We start from the raw sequence: 24085 nt of genomic DNA, 5'->3' as shown, positions 1-24085 counted from the left end.
AGCCATCATTTGCAACTTCTCATTTATGTGCTCCTTTTCATAAGACAGTTTAAGCAGATATCAGCTTTCTTGTACTAGAACTTGGAATTTTTCCAAATTTTAACTAGTGCTAACAGAACTTGTAATTACTTATTAGTGCCTTTAAAATGCAAGTCATTTGCATGTGCTGCGTTCTAGCAAATTAAAAAGAGCAATTTTTTTACTGGGTTTAAAGACATCCAAGTCAAGTCTCTCAGGTGGCCCCATTTGCGCCTAAACATTTTAGCACCATCCTTTAGATGGAAAGGGATGGTAGTGACCATTGTCCAGAGAAGGTTAAGGCACGTCAGGACACTGCATTTTCCTCTCAAGAGGAAACACTACCTCTGCTACCTCCACAGTGCCCTCCACACGAGAAAGGCCCATGCACATTACTACTAAGCTGGCATGGCAGTGCATACCTGACCTTTGTCCAGCAGACCCAAACTGTGGCTCATCATGTAAATACTAACCAAAAAAAATAAATTGGAAGTTTGATCTAGCAACATGAGATAAGAGGTACTTATGTCAGACCACAAAGGTAAGAGGCATTAAATGAGGGTTCCCTTATACATTGCAAGCTGTAAGTGGATCTCATCATACCCCACTTGCGAGAGCAATTTAAGGAGATGTAACCCAATCAGGCAAGGCTCCACCCTTTCTAACATATCAGTTTTTAGCACAACAATGATGATCAGCACAATGTGTTTCTTGCCCCCTAGGTTCCTCCTTTGACTCACACTTGCACTTCTTGTGCAGTAGTCTGAAGCGCTTGCCCTAGCAACAAAATGGGAAAACCAAAACAAAACATAATAAAAATCCTGTAAGACACAACATAAGCTTCTTCTCATCTATGGCTCTTCTCAGATGTCTTGGGAAGAGTGCTCAGTATGGCTAAAAGGAAGAAAGCTATTATAAACACAGTATATCGGCCCATAAATAGAGCACCTAGATTTCATTCTCTATAGGAAAGACCAGATGGAGGAGAATAACCAACACCAGTTGGTACTGGTTTCTGTAGAAGATGTGCTAAATAGGAAATAAGCTTTAGTGAAAGCTTTTTTGAATGTTGTCAGCTGAAAGAAAAGGCTATGTATAAACAGGGAAAAAAAAGTAAAACAGGGAATATTTAATGTTTTTTCTTTGTCACGTATAAACAAAATACTTACATGAATTGAGTCAGTAAGCGGCAAGTGTTTGGCTTTATGGCTGCCCTCCAATTGATTAACTGGTAACTCACCAAATGCAGTCTAGATGAACCCAATGTCTCTTCTGAGACTATACAAAGGCATAGTAAAGACAAAGCAGTACAGATATAAAACTACCACAGAGAAACAAGAATCCTTCTTGTAAGAAATATTCACATGGTTTCATATAGAAACAATAAATTTAAAGATGCAGTCTTAGAGAATTAGATACAGTGTCTGGATAAGGTTGAAGTCCTAGCTGCTTGTTATCTTTCAACTTTTGTATTATTATTCTGGCAAATTCCTCTCCTTGGCTATCTGAGGTATCAAGCAGTTGTCGGACTTTTGATGTCCTTGTAGGTTTGGTACTTATAAGTTCATAGTCTTCTTTCATGAGTAAAAATCTTGATAGAAGAGCATCTAGTGACTGATTCAAACATGCTTCAGTCATCTGATCAATAATTTCTTCTCTTTTACTTTGGATCCATTGATGAGCTACATTGTGTTGTATAGTTTCCAAAACAAAATCTGAGGTTGGGGAGGAATAAAAAAATATATATATATATATAAATCAGTATTCTAACCATCTGTTAATTAATAGTGCAAACAAAACGAGCTGTTTAAAACAAAAAAACCGAGCTGTTTAAAACTTGTTTCTTCGTGAGCAATACCCAGCTTGGTAGTAAAAAGAGACAGGTAGTAACTTCAGTAAAAATCCCAGTGGAAAGAGAAGTTTACTGAAAATGTCTCTGTAGTTTCCTCTATACCCTCTTCAAGCAGAGGACTCATACAGTGAAACAGTGCAAGACTCTCATATTGCTAGGAGCCCCCCACCACAGTAGGGACCTGCATCTGGTTCAGGATTGTGTGTAGTTACTCCTCTGGATGGCTGAAAAAAGCTCTGTTCTTTCTCTTGACATTTTTCACTTCTTTCTTCTAGTCTACTCTTTCTAAAAGTATTTTTAAGTGAATGTCTTTCTGCATAATCACTCGCAGTCTCAGTCAAGATATTTGCCAGTTTCTCAAATGCCCGCAGCAATCTTAATTACTCTTAGTGCTGATATGGATGAGGACCCCTAAAATGACAAGTGTTCCACGCACTGTATGTGTGCCTCTCACATCCCCTTTTCCTGTGCTGTAGTTGTACAGAAAAAGAGAACTTGATTAATGGAACAAAGCATATGCCACTTCTCATAAAATAAAGTTCTAGATTCCATCTGAGGATGGAATGAAATAGAGCAAGTTTAGAGTGCTCCGAAGAAAGACTGTTAAATTTCAATACAGACCTTTATTAGGAACTGTAATTTTCAGAAGAAGGATGATGTGGCAGATCTTTACAAAGTTGCATGTTATCATGCAACTCATAAAATAAAAAAATAAATCACTGAATAATTTAACATCCATTAAAGTTTCTTTTTGTTTTCATTCTTTTGGAAACACATTTTTAATCGGTATTTGATACATACAAAAATTATCCAGTGATTCTCAACTAATACTGAAGACCATTAAAGATGAGATGCTGAGGACAGCTGCTGCTTCTCTTTGCCCCGTCTTTACTAAGAGGCAAATGACAAGTCCACAGAGTGGAGATAAGTGAGAGTTTAACCCATCTCGCTGCCTCTAGCAAACTTACTTTCCCAGTCTGCTGGACTGCAGCACTCCTAGAGCAGTAGAAGGAAGGGGAAATAATATTGGTAAAGGGAGCGGGAGAAAGGAGAACCAAAGCAGCAATTAAAGTTGCTTGAAAGAAAAGGAGAAAGTTAGGAACTAAAGGTACATGTACTTAGGTCAAATTATACATCAATTTTACTCACTTTAGAATATAAGGCTTCAAGGACATAATGATGTGCATTCTTTATTTGAAGCATGCTTTGTTTTCACTTTACAGATGAACAACAGTTCTAGTTTCCATTTCATACACGCATATATTCAATCATAGGACACATACTGCGGGCCTGGGAATTTTATCAGTGTTTGCTATACCTGAAGGAATTGGTGATGACCGCAGCACACATGAAGCAGAATTTGAGGCACTTGAAATACTCTTGTCAGATGAGGGAGAAGAACTATATGGATGCACAAGAAGTTTAGCGCTCTGGGTAACAGAGAGATTTTCATCCATGCTCTGATTGCTGAGGGAGTGTAGACCTCCCAAATTTCCATCTTAAAAGAAAGAGCTGTATTACTTCTGTGTTCAAATAAAATACAAGCATCAGAGACTATTTAGAACAATTACATAAAACAAATTATGCACAACCTAAATTCTCTTCAAACACAACACATTATTCCTTGCACTTAGATTCTGAGTATATTTATGTCCCTTGTCTTCTATCAGGGTTTGAGTGTTTGTAATTTTTTATGTTTTGTCGTCTTTTAAAAGAACATTGAGAGAACAAACATATCTGGTAAATGTGAACTTTAAAAAGCTCTGCTCAACATAAAATTTTGTAGGGACTGGAAGACCAAAAATGACTTCTCAAAGTGTTTGGAGAGGTAGCTAGGAGTCAGTGTGAAAGCTAATTAATTTTGATGGATTTTGACAGTACAACAAAGGTTAAAAGAAAGACTCAAGCAGAGGGAAAGAACACGAAGACCAACAGTGACATTCAGTGGGAGGCCAACTGAAACTTTTGGTAGTCTGTCAAGACAGCATATGACTTCAAGAGAGCTTCATGTGAACTTTTACAAAGAAAGGAAAAAAAGGAATTTTATTAGGTAGGAAGCTTATTAGTTTCTACTTTCAGGATCATCTAGCATAAAAAGATGACGATGGATATGAAGCAGCAGTAGGGATGACTCAGAGAAGGGATGACAAATAGCCAATCAGCCACAAATTACATGGCATACGCCTAATTCTGTATGCAATTTTCATTACAGACTCTCATGGTTTCACTTGATAAAGAGCTTCAGAAAAATTAACTAGAACCAGAGATGCAGATACAGGAATTCAGACGAGCATCTAAAGACACAATGAAGAGAGGAAAGATAAATTCAGTGGGGCAGAACTATATGCATATGATGCAGCAGATGTCATATACTGCATGAATAAGAAAAGATAAGGAAGGATTAGTTCTGAGTAAAAAAATCACTTTAGGAAAGGATTTTAAAAGATTCTACTGGGATAGACTGCTATAGACCTCTAAACACACACAGATCTCTAATGTTATTAAAGACAAAACTACTGAGATTGTACCAGTAAGGAAGAATGACCTTGACTAGTGACCGTAGCATAAAGAATAGAAACATATTAGGGAAACTGGCAGAGGTTATTCAGAAAGAACAGGTTGACCTAGAAGACTGGAGAAACAGAAGTGGAAATTAGGCAGTACGAAATATGAGATCAAGATTTCTGCTTCAAGCTGGGGCTAATGATTCCAAATTGAGATAAGGAAAAAAAAAAACTAGGTAGATTATTCTGTAACAAAGAATGCTTGTGAGAAAGAAAAAGTAAAATTCCAAGATATTTCAAGTAAAGTTTTTATGTGAAACAAAACACTTGTAAAACCTCTTTTATAACACTAAGTGCAGAGGTCTGGTAGCCTTAGTTCACTAATTTAAGCTACAACACACACACAGAGGACTAGCAAGATACCAGGAAAATGAAGAAGCCAATTTTATGAATGGACTTCAGAAGAGCACGCTCTTTTTACCTGGCAAAACAAAGGGTACAGAAGGATTACTCTCTATATCAGAAATGAAATGGGAGGGAGGAAAAAGGGCTATTTAAGCCTAAAGCAATGCCCCAAACCAAGTAGGTATAAATTGGCTAGAAAAAAATTGAGGCTGGAAGTTAGAAGTCAGCTCTTAATCCTGAAAAAACAAGTTCATGAAAAAGCTTCCTGATACTGTTAGAGGAAAAAAACCCAACTCAACTAAAATCTATTGTCATTAACTTCTCCCCTGGTGCCATGCCAAACTCATTTCTTGCCAACAACCACCTGGGAACAGATTTTCTGCTGGAACAATTGCATCTGATTTTGGCAAAGTAAGAAGAACGCCAATTTTGCTTTTCATCATGAAATTATCTGACGCAGATACTGGCAAAGTAAGAACAGGCTTTTTACTTGGAACTTGACTAGTTTATAAACATGGTTCTATGACATGAGTGCCTGCAATACTAAAGACTGCACTTGATGACCCAAGAAGTACTTTCCAGACCTAGTGCTAAACTTAATATTTAGAGACCTATTTGTATATCACCTAAGCGTGACTATGAGGTTGCAGATGGAAAAATAGTTTCCTGTGCAGACCCTACCAGTGCAGAAGCAAGTTGTAAAGGAGGAGATGCTGCTCCTGTCAGTACTTGTCAGCACTGTTTCAAGACACAGTTGTGATTCTAGAATATACATGGACACATTCCTCAACTGAAATATAAAATCTAATTTCCGAAAAGAATGTTTAGCTTGTTCCCCAAAATGCTCAGCAAAATCCAAGAACAGTAGATGAACTCACTAAACTATGGTTATATGGATATAGTGCTATCTCTTCTGCTGTAGTACCTGAAACAAACCAGGTAACATTTAAACAGCTAGAGCAGACAACAGTTCCAAGCTTTTGATTTTTCCTGCTGATACAATTTTACAACTTGCATCTTATACTTGATTGGATTCATTGTCACCAGCATGAATTTCCTGTTTTCTTAGAAAGCAAATTTTTCAGGACAGACTATAGCTATCTCTATATTTACAGTGTCCAGAATAATGAGGACAGCACAGCTGGGTCCCACCAAAATAAATCAATAAATTATGGAACATTATCTTCTGTGACCTCCCACAAAGAATTAAATGAAAGAATGAAGAATGAAAACTATACGAAGAATTTCATATATTTTTTCTAGGCAGCACAGGTACGAAAATGAGATCTTCTTGTCAACTATTTCAAAGTTGATAGGGCTTAAACAGTCATTATAGCAATTTCATTGTTTCTAATTGTGGTTAGAAATAGATCACAGATCAATGCCATGAGCAGAATTGCTCTCCTTCATTAAGTACTGATATATTTTGCACATGGACAAAATCATGGTTTTATAATCAGGGTGGACACCTTGTGACAAACAGTTTAATAGATACTGTTTTCACAGTCTGTACAGTGTATATGCATACATACAACAGTTTGCTCAGTTGGCAGTCCTTTACAGAGTCACCATAGTCTCCTTGATGATGCCCACAGGCAGATATGACAGTTTTTAAACAGGAATCAGCAGCAAGAAGGGCCAACATTTATCATTATCTTATCTGATTACATTTATACTCCATACTCACATTCAATATAATATTCCATTTTCTCAAATTTGTCACAATATTCCTATTAAGCTTAGTAACTAAATGTTATTCTTCATTATTAAGATTTCTATGATATGTATAATGATAAATACTTGGGTTGAAAGACAGTGGAACTACAGTATGCTTACTTGCTGCCACTTACTAACTTAAATCCCTCAAGTTTCTTATAATTTGTATTTTCCCTGGAATTTCAGACTGTATTTATATCTTTCTAGGACATTGAGTGCCTGCTCAGAATCGTAGATGTGTTGTAACAGGAGCTGGAAAGAGAAACTGCCTTCTTCCTATTTCTGCCAGAATACCTCCAGCTTTGCAGTGTCCCAGAACACTTTTGATGCCCTACTCTACAGCAGTAAAGTCAACTGTCTTGTGTGCTTTCACACCATTGGTCCCTGCAATGCCAAAGGATGCTTCATTCTTTTGAAATATAGAATTTTGCATTCTTTCATAAGGAAAAAGTTAAATTCAATTTTAGTTTCACATTGTATTGCTGTTCCATCTGGGTCCCATAGCATTTTGATGCTATGGATGTATGTATTTTGATCCTCTGATGTCAGCAACACTTCAAAATTGAGTTTTGTTTAGGACTTTTGCTAGCTTTCGTTCAGCCTTTGAGACAAAAGGTGATAACTGCAAAAGATCTGAGCATATACTTTTCCAAGCCAAATGCTATTTATTAAAGCCTTTTTATTTATTGAATGAGAAGTGATCTAGAGGCTATATGAGAAACTTTCAGGTTACTCAGCTGTAAGAGCCCCTCAAAATCTTTATCCATTTAATTTTTAGGAGCACTTCATGAACAACTAACTAAACTGCCAAGAGTCTGAAGGGAAAAGTAAACAGTATCACTGCACTCCTTACCGTGAAAAGGAAAACCAAAGCTGTGAGGTGTGGGGATTTGTCAAGTGACAGAAAAAGAAAGTCAGAGCTAGAATACACTAGTTTTTTCAGTCAGAGCACTAAGTTTACAGTAATGAAATGCACTTCTTTTCTGACATAAACAGAAATCCAACTATCTACTATACAAATACAATGCCACAATGGGAGCATAAAGACACAATGGTAACTTAATTTATATGAAGTCATGAGTGTCTCTACCTGATGAGAGGATATTGTACTTGGGAACAGACTTGAATGTTGATACATCTGGAGGGATGCTCTGAAGGGGAAGTGCATCATATTGTGTGGAAGCAGAATGCATTTCCTGAAATGAATCCAATTATATAATGAAAATGTACATTAAATATATAAGAAGTTGCAATGATTTACAAAATACCTTCCCATCACTGTCTTTCCCCTAGAGTCTTAGGGCTCAGTGGACTATTAAAATACAGTAAGACAGAAAAAAAAATACACCTAATCCTAATACCCGTGTTTTTCCAAAGCTGAGAGCCATTTTGTATACAAGACTGACTATTAGTAAGAATGAACAGAAGCAGTATTAAGAATCAAAATTTAAAAAGAAATCTATATGATCCTATATAAGCAAACTCCAGGAAGACGGAAGGGAGCAGAAGACAACCTCTTGCAATCCAAGTTGCAGACCTTGTGCGCTGCACTCCTCTTGGAACGGATGCTTTCCCACACTTTGAGGATATACTGAACATGGCCTTCCTATTTCTGCTCACCCACCCTTTACTATCTCCATCTACATGGTTATGCATGTGTTGCAGCCTGACTCAACCAATGCACTTTACGCCTTCCCTGACTGCATAAGAAGGTAAACTGCAGAACAATTCCCCCTTACTAAATTAACCTCCTCCTCCCCCTTTTAAAGCTCTCAAGATCTTTAATGATGCTGACATATCAAGGAAGGACCACATGCAACATATAAAATATTTACCTCTTGTGGATTAAGATTCAGAGGTATATTTAGAGACGTCTGATCTGCATTTGTTTTCTTTCCACTCTTGTGAATACACTGTGATTCATATAGCGACTGAAAGAGACGTGTTGTATTAACTTTTGGCTACAAGACGACAGGTCTGCACAAGCACACGCTTAAGCCAGATACAAGATTAGATAAATGACAAATGAAATAACTTTTGCTTGCTAATAGAAATGTTCAATTCATTTTCTACGACTGTAACAAAAGCTACTTACCTTTGATCTCTTTAACAGAATTACTGCTTCCAGCATAGCCATTTCATCAAATGTTCTCAGGACTGGTTCAAGGTCTATCAAACATTCTAAATAAAGAAAGAATACTTTGCTGAATGATTTAATGTGGATATTACGTTTTCACATTGCTAAAGCTTTTTTACATTTCAAAATGTACTTACATTTACAAAATTATTTTCTCTATTGATACACATCAAAATACCTACGCTGCTAAACAGAAGTTTTTTGCTCTCACCTGTTTAAAATGCAACAGTTTTTATAGCACTGAAACAAACCGTCCTGATCAGAAGCCTGGGTACCTCAGCTCTTTGTACCAAAAGAGATCCAGGACTGTGCCAGATTGCAAGTCTTGCATTCCTGGAATGGACAGATTGATGGGTTTGCTATATTCCAAGGCAGACCCAGCAAGCCTGATTTGCTAAATGGGACAAAAAAAGCACAAGACTTCAGAGTGGCTTGCTGTCTTTCTGCTCCAGAAGATGTCTAAAGAAAAATAAACAAAGAATCCACACAGCAATATCCAGAACAGATGCTGTGAGGCATGGTCAGAAAAGACAGTGATAGTCAAGGTACTGACCTATCGCATCCACTGAATTCAAACGATAATGTCCTCATACCCACCAAAAGCAGTTATCAGAGAAACTGAGACATCTATTTACATAGGGAGGCACATGACAATTCAATAAACAAGTGGCAACTTGTGCCATGCTCCCTTACTCTCTTAAAGGTTTGCAGAACTAATATTTCAATTCTGAGATGACTGTATTACAGAAACGCCTTTTTGAAACTATGCTCAACTCTAAGAAAACCTCAGAAAAGGACAACAGTGTATCATAACTTCTACTGTTTCTCTATGAGCATCACCGATCCTGCAAAGCACATTTACAGTACTGACAATCTGTCACAATGTAACTTTAGTAACATACTTCTATTTTTTACTCTAATTTTACCATAGTTTTCCCATAGTACATTTTTTCACTGTCATCCTCAAGACACATTCTTGTGGGATTCTTGTTTTCTTGCATCAGCTAAAATGGAGTTTGTAGTTTTGGCAGGCCACTTACAATACTGAAGTATGAGTATTGTTAATTTTTATTGGTTATTATTAAGTTGTAAATATATGTTTCAAGACTAGATCATCAAAAATGCAGAGCTATGCAAAAACAAGAGAAAAAGTAGTCTTTGTCCCTTCTTTTATAAAAGGAGCAGATGAATTATCTAAGCTTTTCTATTTAAAGTTTTTTTAGGAAAAAGAGCGTTGGGCTATATTTTTTTCTTCGTATGTTATGGTAATTGCAAAATTTCCCATTCAGTGAGCTTTAGTTCCCTTAATTTTGCAACAGCTGTTGTATGAACTTAAAAACCTAGCTTTACTTCCTCTTTCTTTTTATGAGGGTAAAGTAGAAAAAAAAGGGGAAGAGCAATGCATGTTTTCTTAAAAAATCATCTTACAATGAACATAGTAGTAATAACAGAAACCAAGAGAGCTCACACTCTACTACATACGCCTGGCAATCACTCCGTCAGTGTGACCACAGCCTTTCATGCTTCTTTGACTTTTTTTTTTTTTAAACTGACACAGGAAAACAAGAATGCCTAAGGAAATATTATGATGTGTTTATTCTTTTTGATTTTAGAGAATAATATGAATAGATATTATTTCCTTGCTTGGAGAGAAAAAAAATCCACAAATTAAAATCGAACAAACCAGATTCACTCTAAAATAAAATTACATTTCAAAATGTTCTTCAAAGTAAAAATCAGAATGCCTCAGAAAGGGCATGTCATTCATGTTAGACAGTATCAGCTACCAAACCAAACACCAAGATGCTGTATGTGTTTAGATGTGTCCCAATTTTTTCCTCTGCAAAACTGGTCCAAAATCCTGTAATTATGAACATTTCTTTCTGAGATATCTGAAAAGCAATCTTCTAACACTTTCCAACTTAAAGAAGGTAAGCTTATAGTGGTTTTAAAAATAATAATCCAGCTTCTGCTCACCAAATATACAAATGAAATATTGTTAACCTATATTTATAGCATTAAAAAAGAGAAAAAAATAGAAAGGTATTTCAGGTATGAGGAATTCCATCTTCAATCTAAGCAGTGAGAAACCCTTACAATATACGATTGCTTAATCCAGAGCTATTTTTACTGTTCTAAAGTTGAATGCTTTTAATAACTTTCATATTTTATTTTTTGTTTTTCCAACATAATCCAGCTTTCCCTACATAATTGGGATCACATTTTCTAAAAGAGTGGGATGGAGTTCTTAAAGTACATTCAAATTAAACAAGTACAGCTAGACAGTTGCATGAAACACTGTCAGATTCACAACCTTGACATATGGGACTATACCAACACCGAAAAGAGCAAATTTTGCATTTGAAAATTGGTAATTACTTTCTGCCAATTTGGATGGCATTACCTTTACACAACAACCAAACACGAGCCAAAAGTCACCACAAAATTAAGAAGCTTTTCACACTTTCAAATGAAAGATGAAAAGCACCCAGGAAAGTTAAGTGTGTGGGCTCAACCACAGTTCCTGCTCATTCCCAGAGGTGGAACAATCAAAGAAATGGAAATTTAGAACATTCTAGATTAAGTATCAGCAAAAAAGATTTATACCGATGTTATGCAAACGCAAGATGAAATCACTATAGCTCATCTGATGTGCAATAATTTGCTGGTGTGTTCACCAGATGGCTCACAAACTTCAGTGTTCACTGTATACTTCACTTTTTTTTTTTTTTTTTACTTCTTCTTAAAACAAAATCTGCCCTTCAAAAATAAACAAAAAATGCAGCGCAAGTAGTTAAACAAATGGTATTACTTTTCCACAGGGAAATTACAGAGACAGCAAATGCAAAATACTCCAACTAACAAGTTGGTTTTATTGCACATATGTAGTTCCATTCATAAATGTCTGTTTATAGACATGACGGAAGCAGACAAGCATCTTATCACATGATGTTTATTCAGCATGACTGTCCTGATATAACTTTTCATGTCTTTACCATTTCCCTTTTGCGACTGCAACAGTGCTCTATAAATACTGCATTAGACAGAAATCTGGCAACTTAAAAATCTTTTTTTCATTATGCAAGGTAAACTCACTTAAGAATGATGGTCTTTCATCTGGATTTTGTGCCCATCCACTTGCTATCAATCTTGTGACGAGTGCTCGATGAGGAATGTCCATTGATAAACTTTCTTCACTTAAGTCTAGTCGCTGTCCTTGTGACACACTATACATTATCTGCAAGGGGTTTATAACTTCTGTCAAAATAGATATCATGCATTCATTAGAAATATATGCAATATAAATAGTTCACTACAGGAAGAACAATTTAGATTGCAGACCAAGTATTTATAGTTCATCAAAAGAAAGCAGTATTTCTTTTTACAAAAAAATGTATTTTGAATTTATCAAACAACATGGCAGTTTAAAAAAGATAGAGAGTTTAATTTGAGAAATAACTCAATCTGTTATTCAACAGACTTACAAGCTGGATGATTACAAAGCAACCCCTAAAATGAAGTTCTCAGGTGCCAAGGTGTCAGCTTTAGTTATATATAAGGCTAGAAAAATAAATTAAAAGATACATTCTTACCTTCGAAAGGCTGTTTCCTTGTCATCACTTCCCACATAATAATTGCATAGCTGTTTAAAGTATAAAAAGTATAAAATACATTATTTTAGATTGCCACTTGATAAAGCAGTGTGCTCAGCTTTACATTTTACTAAAAACATTCCACTAAAATGATCCTGCATGGCGCACGCTAGACTGACCACAGCTAACTACAACGATGCCCCAGACATATGAAAACTAGCAGGAATATTACCAGTGACTTCAACTGCGACTAGTTCATAATTTTAAGCACAGAAAAGCTACGTGGAGCGTAAGCGCCTCTTCCAGATCTGTACAGGCCCTGCTCTACTGCATGCAGTGAATTACATACAGAGTGAAACATAAAGCCTGCAGTTTAAATCTCGGTAGGCAACCTAAAGCAAGCCCAGAGTCTCCCCACCGCCCTCGGCTGCTCCCCGGAGAGCAGGACCCTGCGTGCCATGAACACTCGCCATCATTTCGGTAGGGAGAGATGTCGCTTCACGCGCAGCGTTCGCTTTAGCAAAGGGATTCCTCGGAGGAGCACCCACACCTAGAGCCACCTGACTGAAGGCACGTCTGCCCACGCATCAAAACAGAGCTGGTTTTCCACGCACATCGACTGGAACGGGAAGCGGCTCGTGAATACCAATCTCTTCCACCGTTTGGAGGACAACTGCGCTCTTCAGTCGTCACGATATATTAATCAGAAGGTAACTTCAAAGAGGTTTTTAATTTAAGTCATATTAGATTATTTCATCTAAAGGAAGTATTGACTTCTTACATAAAAGTCAACAATGTGGGTAAAGGAAATGAAAAAATAAAACAGTACAAACCCCAGATCTGACTGTCCTATTTAAGGACAGGAATTTGGTGTTAGGAATTAATCTAGTAGTTCTAAAATATAAAAGAAGTGAGCAAAAGTTCTTCGCTGTTTAAGAAACTATCACTCAGTGTAAAACATATCCTTATAAACTCACCTCTTCCCCCTTATTTTTTCAGAACATTAACACTTTGATTTTTAAAAAGTTAAATGTTACTTTTTAATAATTATAATCCAAATTCCATTGAAACTTTTATGAAAATTTTAAGTGAAACTATATAAAGAATTTTTTTTTTTTTTTTTTAAGATGAATGACATTTGTCAGAGTGTTTGCTCAGCTACTCAAATAGCTACATAAAGACAGTATTTTCCTAGATCACCAAAAAATACCAAATTTTGTATAGAGTTTCATTTAATTGCCTCTAAGCTTTGATAATTTAACAGGTACCAACTAGTAAGAATAAAAAAAATTAAGAATATAACTCACACTTAAAATTAATCATTTAATTAAGCCTTCCTAATTACTTATTCAATTCACAGTGTCATAAAACGAATCTGTGTTAGAAAGACTGTTTTTCATGTACTCCTGAAAAATTCAAGAATACTGATTTATTTGTCATGGTAAATTGTTATTTTTACAAGAGTTAATACTGCTCAGCTAATTTTTTTTTTTTTTTTTTTTTAAGATTTTTTTCCTTAAGAAAGATCCTTATCCACAAAGTAGGTTTAGTATCTCAACAATATTCAGACTCATCTGCTGCAAACAAATAACCAGCCATCCAGCCTTGCATTCCATTTGGAATCTCTCTACAACTAAACATTATTCTCTCTATTCTGCAATACTGCAGCAAATCACCTCTTGCTGATTCCTCATTACATTATTCATGTTCTCCTTTATTAATTCTTCTTCATAGCATCTCCTTCTGCTACTAAGCACAGATTTTTCTACAGGACCTTCCTGGTGACCATTTCCTTCACTGCCTCTCTATATTCATTTGTCTTCCAGTCTTGAACGGGCATATCTCCTTATACTGTTTTCTTAATTCCTTTTCTCTCTCTTTTCAAATAATCTCTTTCCTTCCTGATTTAACAGTTTGCTAAGTTCCTTTTACTTATTTTTTCTTACTTTCTCCCATTCAGTTCTTATTCCTCTGCACACAACTTTTTTCTAACAACCTTTTTGTCTTTCTCATCTCTACTCATTAATACACCAGCCATACTCAAATCCCCTAAAATCAAGGGCCAGAAGAGATGACTTTCAAGACATCACACTGTTCCTTCTCTCCCCATAATATACCATCAGTCCTCTCCAACATCATCCTAGACCAGATTTTCTCCTTAAAGGGTGAGGAGATCAGGTATATTAGCCTCCCTATTCTTTGAATAGGAATGTCAAGGAGCTTTGTGGGCTCCTTAAGGGATAATTAAAAGAATTAATGCTCTCTCCAGCAATCAGTAAGTCCCTCTGAGACTGGCTCATCTCTCCCCAAAATACAATCCTGTCAAAGTTAGCTGAATCTAAAGGTAGTAGAGCACAACAGAGAGATGGGCTTCGTCACAGTGATATGCCTCTTCATAGCTGCTGAATGTCCACTTCCTCATGACAACTCCCTCCACGATTGCTCAGATATTCTGAGCTCTCAGAACCTCTTCAAATAAGCTGATCATATCTCTCATATCCTAAGAGCAATCACCTTTCTAATACAGGTAGCCACTACTCTACTACTTCCAGATACTGCTCAGCAGAGCTGACTGAAGCAAATCTACCCAAACTTAAAGTTATCCCTTTAGTAGGCATCTCTCTATACTTCCCCCACCCTCATTACCCTGTTTTCTTTTCTAATCCCTTTCCAAAAATGTGTTTTTCTTCTTTCTCGCAAGTATATCCTGCAAATTATGTTAATTGGTGTACATTAATTACAAGGGTATGTGAATAGACATAAAAGTGTGAACAGGTTTTTTCTCCCTACATTGTCTCTACAGATAAACTTTCATTTATAGAAACCAGTCTCCTTTGTCTATTTCCATAGTTATAGCTTAATTTCTGGAGCATTATACTTGTCAGTGTTTTCTAAAGAAATGGATGATCAAAAATTCCAGCTAGCACTCAATTTTTTTTCCCCCTCATTCATTTTGCTTATATGGTTACAATATTACTGAAAATAATAAAATTGCTGAAAATGCACTAAAATCTAAGTTCAGTAACTCAAATTTGAACTCAAATTGCAAAGTTCACTTGAGAGCAACACGAGGTACCTGTAGATATCATGTTTTACACTTGCACGGGTTTTCTGACTGGGATTGTAATCTTCAGGAGGCATGTAGATAATAGTCCCTCCTTCGGGCAAAGAGGTTTCACTTCGTGATTGTGACATAGATATCACACGCCATTTTGACAAGCCAAAATCTGCAATCTGGAAAGGACAAATCAGTTATTCTGAGAAGAAGAATAACTGGATTTATCTATTAATTGTTTTTACAAATTCTGGAAAAATACCTGAAAGAACTATTAGTTTAAAGTCCTTAACCTGACATGTAAAAAGTATGTCATTGTCTTAGCAACAGAAAACACTATCTGCAACTCAGAAAATATTCCCAATTCATGATTTATGCTATTGCTATAACACTGCCCTATCCTATTGCTTTTTTAAGGAAAGATTTCATATACTCTACAGCTGGAGAACATACTGTGGATTTCTGCCCTGTCTGAAGAACTGTTCCAGGAAATCACTTAATCATTTTCCTTCATTAAAAACAAGCAAACAGAAAGCCATCGTGTATTTCTAGCCCCCCCCCCCCCCCGCTTGTGAGGAAAACACAAATTTAGTATAAATCAAAATAGCTCTCCATATCTGAGCCTGCAGACATCCTGAGACAGTTGCTCTTACAGATTAAGACTAGGGCAGTCCATCTTATCCCCCAAACTATTAAACATTTATCTGGAATTAGCAAAATTGGTATTCTGAAATTCTGGCCTGTAAAAAGTTACCAAATATTTTGCTTACTGCGCACTCTGCGGCCTTCCCAAAACCATCTCCTTGTCCTTTCCTACAGGGCTTACCGTACATCTCCATAAAGAACTAAGTGACTTTAATTTGCATTCCCAGACATCCACAAGTCAGGAAGCAGAATGACAGACTTGACTAAAGGTAGGGGAAAAGGAGCTGGAAGAATAAACTAGCTGTCTGAGCTGTGAAGTGTCCAGTGATATTATCAGGAAGAAAAATGTAGCCAGCTACAAGCTCTGGGCTTGTCCTGTGTATACATAAGAGCAAAATGATTCTGAACAAACAAAGCTGCCTGTGGGAGCACTGGGGCTATTAAGACGATACAAATCAGCTTTCTGGAGAGCATACAAACAAAATCCATAGTAACAAACAGACAAACAAACAAACTTTTAATCCTTACAACTCAGTTTCATTAGTGTAACTTCTTCCCTGTAACTGTTCAGATATCCTCAGTAGAGCTGGTACACTCAGAATTGCTCTATAAATGTTACTAATTTTAGACATATGCAACTCTTTCTATATAGCACACATGATAACCTTCCTTACATTTCCTGTCACCTGTACTAAATTAGAGAATTTTGCTTCACCCCAAAAAACAGCTTAAAAAAAACATACAAAAAAACCTCCCAAAACCCCCAAAAGCAGGCTTCCAGAGACTTTTCATTAGGGAGGTATACAGAGTTAGCCAATTCCCTCTTTCTGTTCTAGCAGAGCAACTGTTTATGCATGGTCAGGCAGAGTACAGGATAGCACCTGTGCTAATAGGGATTAAAAAGAAAAAAGTGTGCATTAAAAAAAAAAAAATTACTTGGAGCAGTTCCCCAATCAGGTTTATCAGGAAGCTCCAGAGATGATGATATCAGCAGAGCTGCGCAAGAGGAGGAGTGACCTGCTGAGGGTGTGCGTGGAGAGGAAGCTGCGTAAGCTGCCTTGCTGCCAAGAAAAACCTCTTTGGAATGGAGGCCTCCAAGTGGTTATTATTAAGAAATCAGCATTGGACCTTTGCTTACAGTTGATACCATGTGGTGTAGTCTGAAGTATTAGCCATTGAAGTACAAATTAAATGCAAGATATCTCTCATTTCTCAAATGTTCTCTTTAAGAGTACGTTCTATCAGTTTTAGAAACAAAGGATCTGAAAAGGAAACAAAACTTAAGCAAGTATTGTTTCTTTGACAAAAAAAAAAAAAACCCAACTACTGAAATTATGGAAGCACCTAACCATTTTATCACTAGTACTTTTAATCTCTTTTTCACATCAGAGCAGCGAGAGTTTAAAAGGCAAAATCAAGCTTTTAAACTAATATTGTTTCTCCATGCATGTTTCTTTGCTCTAGATTACACTGCTTCACAAAAGGTATCAGGATGTTCAAATTTCACAGTTAGGTTTTACATATTCCTATACTACACTCTAACAGTATATGCAATATTGCATGGTAAATATCAAATGTCATTAACTTTAGGATTTGGTACCACTGTCCTCCAGAATGAATTTGCCAGAGCACCTCAGGCAGGAACACTTTCTCTTTTCTACTCAGAAGGGTCCAGGCACAGGTATCCCTGGAAGGTTTTCATACGAAAGCATCACTACTATTGGTCTTTTTAGATGGATCAAATCCACACTTGAGCAGAACAGAGTTTTCAGAGAAATTGGAAAGTTCTGTCCGCAAGGATAAAACAAAAAGCCTTGCATATAAATATGTCCCCTCCACATGGCCATGTCCTCACTCCTCCTCCTCTGCAATAATTGAACACTGGCTCATTCTGGATGCTGAAGAACAAAATTAAATAACTCTACCTTAACATGAAACTCATCATCCAGTAAAATATTCTGGGTCTTCAAGTCGTGGTGCAGCAATGGAGGATTCATGTTGTGCAAATAGTTTACTCCCAAAGCAATTTCATAAAGGATTCGGAATCTCAGGCACCAGGGAATGTCAGGATATACATCCTTCTAGCAAAATAAAACCACAAAACCAAAACATATATCTCTGTTCTCATCTAACAACATAATACTGACTGTTACAACAAGAAGAAAGTGACTTGCACAACCAGTAATCTTTTAAAGCACACATTATGCCAACTCCTTAAAAAAGTATAACTGAGCATTGAGATTGATTAGCTGTTAAAACACATGCATAAATATCAATCATGCAATGTTATATTTCCATTCCCATTTATTCATGTAATAATTCATGATTGCTATAGATAGCAATCATGAATTAATAGTTAATCATGAGTTAATAGCACATTTACCATGTTACTCATATGGAAATAAGATTTATAGGTAAACTCCTATATGAAATTGTAACCCACAGATTATAAGTACTATCCAAAGAAAAGCAAAAATCATATCTTCAATTGATATGGGGGGGGGGGGGGAGAGAGAGAAGAGGACATGCCACTCCAAAGTCATACTACATGTCAGTGCCCAGGCAAAACTCAGCTCAGATTTGAGTTTATTTCCGTGCCTTTTCCAGCTATTGCGAAACTAACCATAAAAATACCACCTTTGGAAATATAAGTACATCAATAAAAAAATGCAGGAATTTTCTACTGAAATATTAAAGTTACACTGACACTAATGCTTTAATGAAAAATAAACAGCTGAGTTCTCTAAGGCATGAGGTATGCATTGATTAAAGGTACAGAAGAGGTACAGGGCTATGGAGACAACTGCAATAGCTTTAAACTAGAACACTGGATGCTCGGATCAAGCTGACAGAAACAGCTGAGAGCTCAGCACAAGCTGACATACTCCTGAAAGTAAGACCCAAAAGAAATATCCGTATCTGCTTAGATTTGTAAATATAGAGCAAAATAGTCTATTTTTTTAAAAAAGGTCATATTAAGGAAACAAATCCATCTTTGTGATATTTACACTGCCAATATTTCTGAAACACAGACTGAAGTGACTGTAAGTATTTCAGCTTCTAACTAGAGACCAACAGAGAGATTTTTTAAGTGACTATATATAATAATTCATCATTAAGTCAGTTATGGAGCATAGTATTAAAGAAATGAGTGTAATAAAACTAAAGTCTACTGACTTCAGTCGTCTTTTTGGGGAACAGAAATTCTGAGCAACGAAAACCCAGGTTGTTCTTTAATTTGAAATACTATTAATATTAAATTTTACCCTACTACTTCCCTTAAGAATGGAAATCAGTCTATTTGAACCAACCAGGGATTGTATTTAAGAGCTTTAAGTACACTTACCCCATGTAAAAGCTGGTTTAATGATCCATTTGTCATGTACTCTGTTACTATCCCCAGAAATTCAGGCTCATTGCAAATTCCTAAAATTGGCAGGATGTAACTAAACCTGGCTTTGTGCAGTATCTCTGCTTCTTTCAGAAGGTTGTTTCTATCACTTAAAGAAAAAGAAAAAAAAGGGGTTACTGTACTAACACTGGGAAATTCAAAGCAAATGTAAAGGTTCATTAAATTCGCTTTATCTAATTGTGTTGCTATATGCAGTATTGCCATCTTTCAAAATTTATTTCCTACTACACTGTTTCTATAACAAGACACTGTAAGACAAATTAGAATCTGCAAATGCAAGCACAGGATAGCTTCTCTAGATTTGCTGTACTGCACAAATATCTCTTATTTCCACAACGCATTTCATCCATGTTTCCAGTAAATGAGGACACAACCAGAACTCCAACTTTCACCATCCTGTGTAACCATAATGACAGTAATATCTAACTATATTTATCCTATTTTACTGCCCATCTTCAAATATTGAGTTTTCACAGAGGCCCACTGTTTGTCTACTATAAAATGGAGATTTTCATACGTAGCTCACAGTTCTCCAATTGTTTTAACTCAGTGGACACTGATGTGCACTAAAATAATATAACTTAAAGGAATACAATTTCAGTTTCTGAAGGAAAAGGAATGATGAAGTATGCTTTGTTATCACATAAATTATTCTCTTAGACTGGGCCCCGTCTGATTATACAGGGAGCATAGAGAAGCTGACCTGACACCTGAACGTGGTGGTGTGAATGTTCTTTGTGAAGGCCAACCCTCCTCATAAACGTGAGCCTGATGTATCTTTACAAAGATGTAAATACACCTTGCGGCATATGAATATAAGCAGCTGAAATTTTATTTAAAACTAAGTAAGAGTACAATTCTATTCCTAAGAATAATGAAGACAATTTTTTGACATGTTTTATATCTCAAAAGTTCTTGAACATACAGGTTATTAATAGTGAGGATACTTGGACTAAGAAAGATAATTCTAAGGAAAAAAAAAAAAAAAGATTTAGATTTTACATCACTGGAGACTGGTACAGATACAAGTGTGTGACAGGGATATCCAAATACTGGACTATCACAGCACATCTAAGACTGACCATCCGGATGCCAGCCAGCCTGATTCAGAAGCTGCACAGCTGTGCAGGGCTGCATACAGGCTAATAGTCTACGTGTATCAAGATTTGCTCAGCCCAGTGCCATATTAATATGGCCATACAGCTCCTGGAGGAGAGCTGGCTTGTGTGCATCCAGCTCAGAGCACAGACTGAAGAGTTCAAGTCTGTCTGGACCTGTCAGTGCAGATCTAGCCCTCGCAATCAAAAGGCCTTCAGAGCACATGGCGGGGGGGGAGAAGCCTAGAGAACTAAAGCTTGCTGCTTTTATGACAGGGGGAAAAAAAAAAAAATAGAGGTATGTGAAATTGTTGGTCCATGATTTCAATAGGTAGGAAATAGAAAGAGCAACATATCTTCATGATGGAGGAAGAAGAAAGCTGCTATTACAGGAAGCTCTCGACAATGATCAGAGTGAAAAGGCAGGCCTCAAGAAAAGCCTAGGTTGCAACTCTCTCCTTTCAAAAAAAGACTAGGTTAGGGAAAGTAGGGGTTTTCCCAGGCTATGAGGCAGATCTGCATGAGTTTCTGCTGTAACTGGGAAACGAGTTGCAACATACCAAGGTTTATTCCTGTGTCTATAAATCAGTTCACCCTTCCCTGCTCCATACCAGAAGAGCATTGAGCAATGCCAAACTGAGCACAAGCCCACAACAGCCTCCAAACAGGCTCTGCCATTCAGTAGGTTGCACAGAGCAAATTCTGGGACACAGCGCAGGCTTCCTGTTTGGGGAGTGAACGGCTGCCTGAACTTCCCTTTTCCCGACGGCATTTACAGAACGACGTCTGACGCTGCCTACAATACAACTGCCAATTTTTTTGTCACAAAAGCTCAGGCTTAATATTTCTTACAGCTTTAGGTTATTCTCATAGCATTTCTGAGCTTTGCACAATACACAGTAGATGGCTGAATTGTTTTGATTGCCTCAGTTCCCCTTTTGTCAAAATTTCATGGGTTTCATGTCACACTAATCTAAATTCTAGCAAGGCTAGAATTAGTATATACCGTTCTTTCCCAATCAAGCTGAAAGGATAAGCACTATATTCAAGATAAGTGGGGATTTAAGCAGGTAATTTAATTTAAAGAAAAAAGCGTTAATAAAGTTATCAACAACAGAGACCACAAACTTCCCACTTAAAACACATGATTGAGATTTCATTTCATTTTGGCAGGTTTTCAAAGATAAAGCCTGTGTACACATACCTGGAGAATAAGAGGTTAGATAGCTTGAAACAACTTGTCCTATGTTCTAGAATACTGAGTAACAAGAATAGAAGTTTTCTGGACTAATTTTTGTTTAACCTTTCAAAAAACCCCTTGCATACACATTGAGGAACGCTGAAGAGATTTTACGCGCATGTATATACACACACGTGCACACCCATGCCCCTCTGGTGCAAGCATACCCAAACACACACATATACATGGACGTCTATGTCTGAGTGAAGTTATTCTGCCTAAACACCTAATACTAGATCAACAGAAACAAGGCAGTAAAGACGAAAGCCATCTGTATAAGAAAAAAAGAGGCAGGTTTATAGTCAGGAAGACGTCAACAGCCCGAGATGAACTGGCATTGATACGGTAAAAAGTTGGTGCTCTGGAGAGCGAAGGAGGCAGAGATGGAAGCAAACTACTACCTGCTGCATCCTTATGTAGGATGACAGCCCTGCAGCAAACGCGCTGTGCCTTGGTCCCCAGAAGAGCGGGGAACACAACAGTTAAGTTACAGAGCTTAAAGAAAATGTCACTTGTAGGCAAGACTCCTGCAAACCTATTATCCCAGAGCAGCTTCTCTCAATACCACGCAACCTGGGGCAAAAAATCAACGACTACGTTTCGTCTTGGAGAAGCTTATTCTGGGTCACCGCATTCGGGAGTGGATATAGTGATATATTCTATATACTATATATTCTTTATACTCCCTAAAAGAAACGTACGGTGTATATTACGTGCACGCACACATGCACACACCGGCGCGTGTCCCTGCGCACGCAGCAACAGGCGGCGGCAGCAGCGGCTCCGCCAGCGCCACCCCGGGCCCCGCGGGTCGCCGCCGTTTCCCACCGCCCGCCGCGGGGGTCGCGGCTGCCGCCCCGGCCCCGGCCCCGGCCCCGCCGCCCCGTCACCTCTCCAGCAGCGGCCCCTGCAGGCACTTGAGGGCCACCGGGACGCGCCAGTCGGCGTGGCGAGCGGCGGAGACGGTGCCGTAGGCGCCGCGGCTGAGGAAGCGCAGGTCCGGCAGCTTGCTGGAGGGGATGGCGGGCAGGGCGCAGCTGATGGCGCCCGCCCCGCCGCCGCCGCCCGCCCCGCCGCTCATCCTCGCACTGCGCCGCGCCAGGCGCGACTCGCCGGCCCCGCGGCGGAGGCGCCGCCCCACGCCGCGCCCACGGCCGGTTCCGCGGCCGGTTGCGGAGCCGGGTGCTGCCCGCCCGCCTCGGCTCGGCCCGGCCCGGCCCCGCCGCGCCGCCTGGCGCCGCCCTTGCCCGGAGCCGCCTCCCGCTGCGCCGCCAGCGCCCTTCGCAGCCGCTCGGCCGGCGGAGCGGCCCCGCCGCGCCGCGGGGAGGGAGGTGCGCGGCGCCGGGGCCTTCCCGGGCCGGGGCCTCCGCCGCCTCGCGCGGGAGCCGCCGCTGAGTCACTTCCCGATACCTTTTCTTCCCCCCGGTTGAAGCGGGCCGGCAGCTCTGCCCTGGCGGCAGGTGCTCGTGCGCGAGCGCCCTGCGAAGGTTTCTAAGGGCAGGGCCGTTTCCGAGGGAGAGCTCACAGCTGGGCGGCGCGGTGGAGGGAGCGTGTCCGCCTGTGCGGCCCTGGGGCCGAAAGGGTGTTCCCTCTCTTCCCCCGGGAACGGCCAGGGACCAGAGGATGAGGGAGAGAAGCCGCATCTTCAGCCTGCGATGTTGCACAACGTGTTGCGGCATTTTAAGGCATGACGGATTTTTTCCAGTTCTCTGCCTAGGTCCTGGCCTGTTTATTTTATGTACTTGTAAATCTACGCTTTTTTTCTTAAATTTTGGAGGATATATATCCCCTGCTTCAACACTGGTAACATTCTATTAGTCAGTCATATAAAAAAAAAAATCCAGAATTATTCTACATTCAACTTTCGTTCTATTCTATATCCTTCAATCACACTAGGCTGCTCCCCAGAAGAGTGATTTCTACTCATTATGGCACACAGGCTTTATGTATCCATTTGATGCGTATGCCCCTCTCTTTTTCTAGTAAGTACTATTATTTGTTATGCTGCTTCAACTTTGATGTATAAGAAAGATTTTGTTACCTGAGGAAAATAATATGCAGTGGACACCAACAGCAAGTATGTACTATGAAAACACTGTGTAAAGACGTACTTATGGTGTCTTCCATTAAGGGCTTATGAATGTCACTGTGCTAAAAATTGTGTGACACTGTACAGAAAGTTAATTGCGCATCTTGCTGCCACATGTTTTTGCTGATTTCATTTTTATTTATAATTTTAAATACACTAAAAAAAGTTTGTGATTTAAAAAGTGGCAGAGCAGTAATAGCGCCAAAAGTATTACTGTAGTCTTCCATTTAACTTATTTGTTTTGTTATAAAATGTAGAGTGCTTTTGTGACTTGGAACTTTTCTATGTCTTGCACAGGTTTTAAAGAGCCTGTGCACTTCCA

The 24085-nt window shown here is 38.5% G+C and overlaps 1 protein-coding gene across 1 annotated transcript; it reads right to left on the bottom strand.

The window, feature by feature from the left end:
- Positions 1 to 1127: 1127 nt before the first annotated feature.
- RIPK2 (receptor interacting serine/threonine kinase 2) lies at positions 1128 to 22755 on the bottom strand. Its single transcript, XM_067290265.1, has 11 exons — positions 22565 to 22755; positions 19272 to 19425; positions 17851 to 18006; positions 15302 to 15459; positions 12226 to 12275; positions 11729 to 11890; positions 8591 to 8676; positions 8331 to 8426; positions 7586 to 7691; positions 3189 to 3368; positions 1128 to 1733 (listed from the first exon to the last, which is right to left on the bottom strand). Exons 1-11 carry the CDS (start codon positions 22753 to 22755, stop codon positions 1408 to 1410), a joined length of 1665 nt encoding a protein of 554 aa, XP_067146366.1. The 3' UTR covers positions 1128 to 1407.
- Between the last annotated feature and the right edge of the window lie 1330 nt (positions 22756 to 24085).

The sequence above is a fragment of the Apteryx mantelli genome, chromosome 2 (genome assembly GCF_036417845.1).
Source record: "Apteryx mantelli isolate bAptMan1 chromosome 2, bAptMan1.hap1, whole genome shotgun sequence".
NCBI lineage: Eukaryota > Metazoa > Chordata > Aves > Apterygiformes > Apterygidae > Apteryx > Apteryx mantelli.
This window is presented reverse-complemented; position numbering and strand designations above follow the sequence as displayed.

Excerpts from the sequence above, each read along its gene's own strand:
- RIPK2 (XM_067290265.1), bottom strand. The coding sequence starts at position 22,755 with ATGAGCGGCGGGGCGGGCGGCGGCGGCGGGGCGGGCGCCATCAGCTGC. Across the intron at positions 19,426-22,564 it reads CAGGGGCCGCTGCTGGAGAG|TGATAGAAACAACCTTCTGA; the intron begins GTGACGGGGCGG and ends TTTTTCTTTAAG. Across the intron at positions 8,427-8,590 it reads TTCTGTTAAAGAGATCAAAG|TCGCTATATGAATCACAGTG; the intron begins GTAAGTAGCTTT and ends CGTCTCTTTCAG.